At 66.3% G+C, this 2,061-nt stretch overlaps 1 protein-coding gene across 1 annotated transcript; it reads right to left on the bottom strand.

The window, feature by feature from the left end:
* Positions 1 to 369: 369 nt before the first annotated feature.
* MNEG_12113 (hypothetical protein) lies at positions 370 to 1,298 on the bottom strand (the record flags this gene model as incomplete). The annotated part of the gene is made up of 3 exons (XM_014039414.1): positions 370 to 455; positions 768 to 891; positions 1,230 to 1,298. The coding sequence occupies 3 exons, from the start codon at positions 1,296 to 1,298 to the stop codon at positions 370 to 372; spliced, it is 279 nt and encodes a 92-aa protein (XP_013894868.1).
* Positions 1,299 to 2,061: the final 763 nt, after the last annotated feature.

Here is a 2,061-nt window from a genome sequence, read left to right as displayed (position 1 = left end):
ACTCCAAAATCATCCCTCCTTCCCAGACTCTGGAGCAAACTGTCCAGAATCGTTGCTCTGGCCCGGCCTGAGTGTTCTACGAAGCAACCGGTGCAGCCAGCCTCGCGAGGCCGCCACTGTCTACACACATGCATTTCGTTGCTGGACACCATCGGCCAGCATGACATGAGCCCCTGGTCATGTGGCAACAAACCGCAGCCGCCGCTGGACCGCGCCAGCCGCTCAAGGTTTCCAGTGGCCGCCGCCCGGGCCGGGCCCGCGCCCGCACTGCCTTGAGACCGCGCGAGACCGCGAGGCGAGGCGGGGCCGCCGCCCGCGCGACCGCCTTGCCCTTGACCTTGGGCCTCGGGATGATGCCACTGTTTTGAGTCAGTTGTGCTCGCCCTCCCGCGTCTCCACAACGTGGCCGGCCGTGTCCACGCAGGCCGCCGCCCTGACCGTAGAGATTCCGTCCGCTTGAGGGGGGAATGAGTGTCGCGCGCGTTGAGCGTTGGGGTCAGGAGAAGGGCGTATCGGGATTGAGGGGCATACGAGAGAGGGCTGCAATGTGTGACAGGCGGGGCAGAGATTCGCCCTCTATGTGCATGGCTGCAGCTGGCGAGAGGACCCGTGGCAAAACAGACCTGCCCTACATGCGTGCACACAGCATGAAAACCTTCAAAATACAGACCTGCGTACACATGCGCACACACATACAACACATACACACGCACACGCTTGTGCACAACAAGCAAACAGACACACGCGCGCGCCAACACCCCACGCACCCGCCAGCTGCAGGATCTTGACCACCCCGGCCTCCCGCATGGTATCCCCAAACAGCTGCGTGACGCGGGGGCACTGGGACACCACCACGCGATCCCCGGGCCGCGTCAGCCCCTTCTCTGCCGCCTGCGGCTCCGCGGGCGGGGCAAGGCGCAGGGGATGAGCAGGAGGCTCCGGAAGATGGTGCCGGCCCTCGGATTTTTTGAGCGGCTTATGCGATGCAATCAGATGAGGCAGCTTCCCCGCAGCTTCGCGGGCCAGGAACAAGCAGAGGCCACCAAGGGTCGCCAACACGTCTGCACATCTGCCGGGCCGCTGCAGGCAGCATCGTTCAAACAGCTCCGTGTCGCTTGGGGTGCATCAAACTGTCTTTGCTGCTCCACACCAACCAAAAAGCACACCCTAGCGCGACACCCTAAACCCTGCCCCCGGAAGCAAACACGAGTCGGCGGCGCCGCGCTCACCACCCGCAGGGCCGCGTGCAGCACGGCGCCGTCCGGGCTGCCCACGCTGGCGTCTGCGCAGATGGGCATGACCCCCCGGTACTGCAGGCACTGGCGCGCCACGAAGTCGCCGTTGCACACCCAGCGCAGGCCGTCACTAGTGACGCCCGGCACGACGACCTTTGGGGGGCGGGGCGGCGGCAGGGGGGGGCCGTACGGTCAGCAAGGGGTTCCTCTGTATCGCGATTTGCTAGAGGTGGGGCTCGTGCAATCAGCCCGTATCGTGCACAAAGGGTCAAACGTAGGGCTCAGGTAGTGCGGGCCGATTCCGGGAGCGTGGTCCTGCGCGGTGCAGGACCACGCAGGAGTGTCTGCCTGTGTTGCCGTGCAGCGGACACGCTTGCTGCAAAGATTGGCAGACGCGCAAGCGGCCGAGAAAGCACGCGAGGTGCTTGCGAGACACGCATCCACGCACGCCCGCAAACGCCACGTGGGCACCAGGCGGCGAGGGAGGCTGGCCGCAGGGCTGCAGGAGTCTTGCAGTGCTGCGACCCCGCTCGTGGCAGCGACTGCACAAGGAATGCGATCCAACGCACCCGCCAACCGATCAGCCAGCCAACCTGACAGCCAACCAGCCGGCTGACCAGCCAGCTCGACCTCGAGCTGCCGACCAGCCAGCAACTCGCCCGCCCGCCAAACCAGCCGGCCGCCCAACCAATCGGCCCCCCAGCCAGCCCACCGTGAGCACGGGTTGGTGGGGGCGGTACTTGGCGATGAGCCGCGCGGTGCGGCCGGTGACCGTGAACACTACGATCAGCGCGGCCCCGAGCTTGCCGGCCGCGCGCACCGCCGC

The sequence above is a fragment of the Monoraphidium neglectum genome (genome assembly GCF_000611645.1).
Source record: "Monoraphidium neglectum strain SAG 48.87 unplaced genomic scaffold scaffold03071, whole genome shotgun sequence".
Lineage (NCBI taxonomy): Eukaryota > Viridiplantae > Chlorophyta > Chlorophyceae > Sphaeropleales > Selenastraceae > Monoraphidium > Monoraphidium neglectum.
This window is presented reverse-complemented; position numbering and strand designations above follow the sequence as displayed.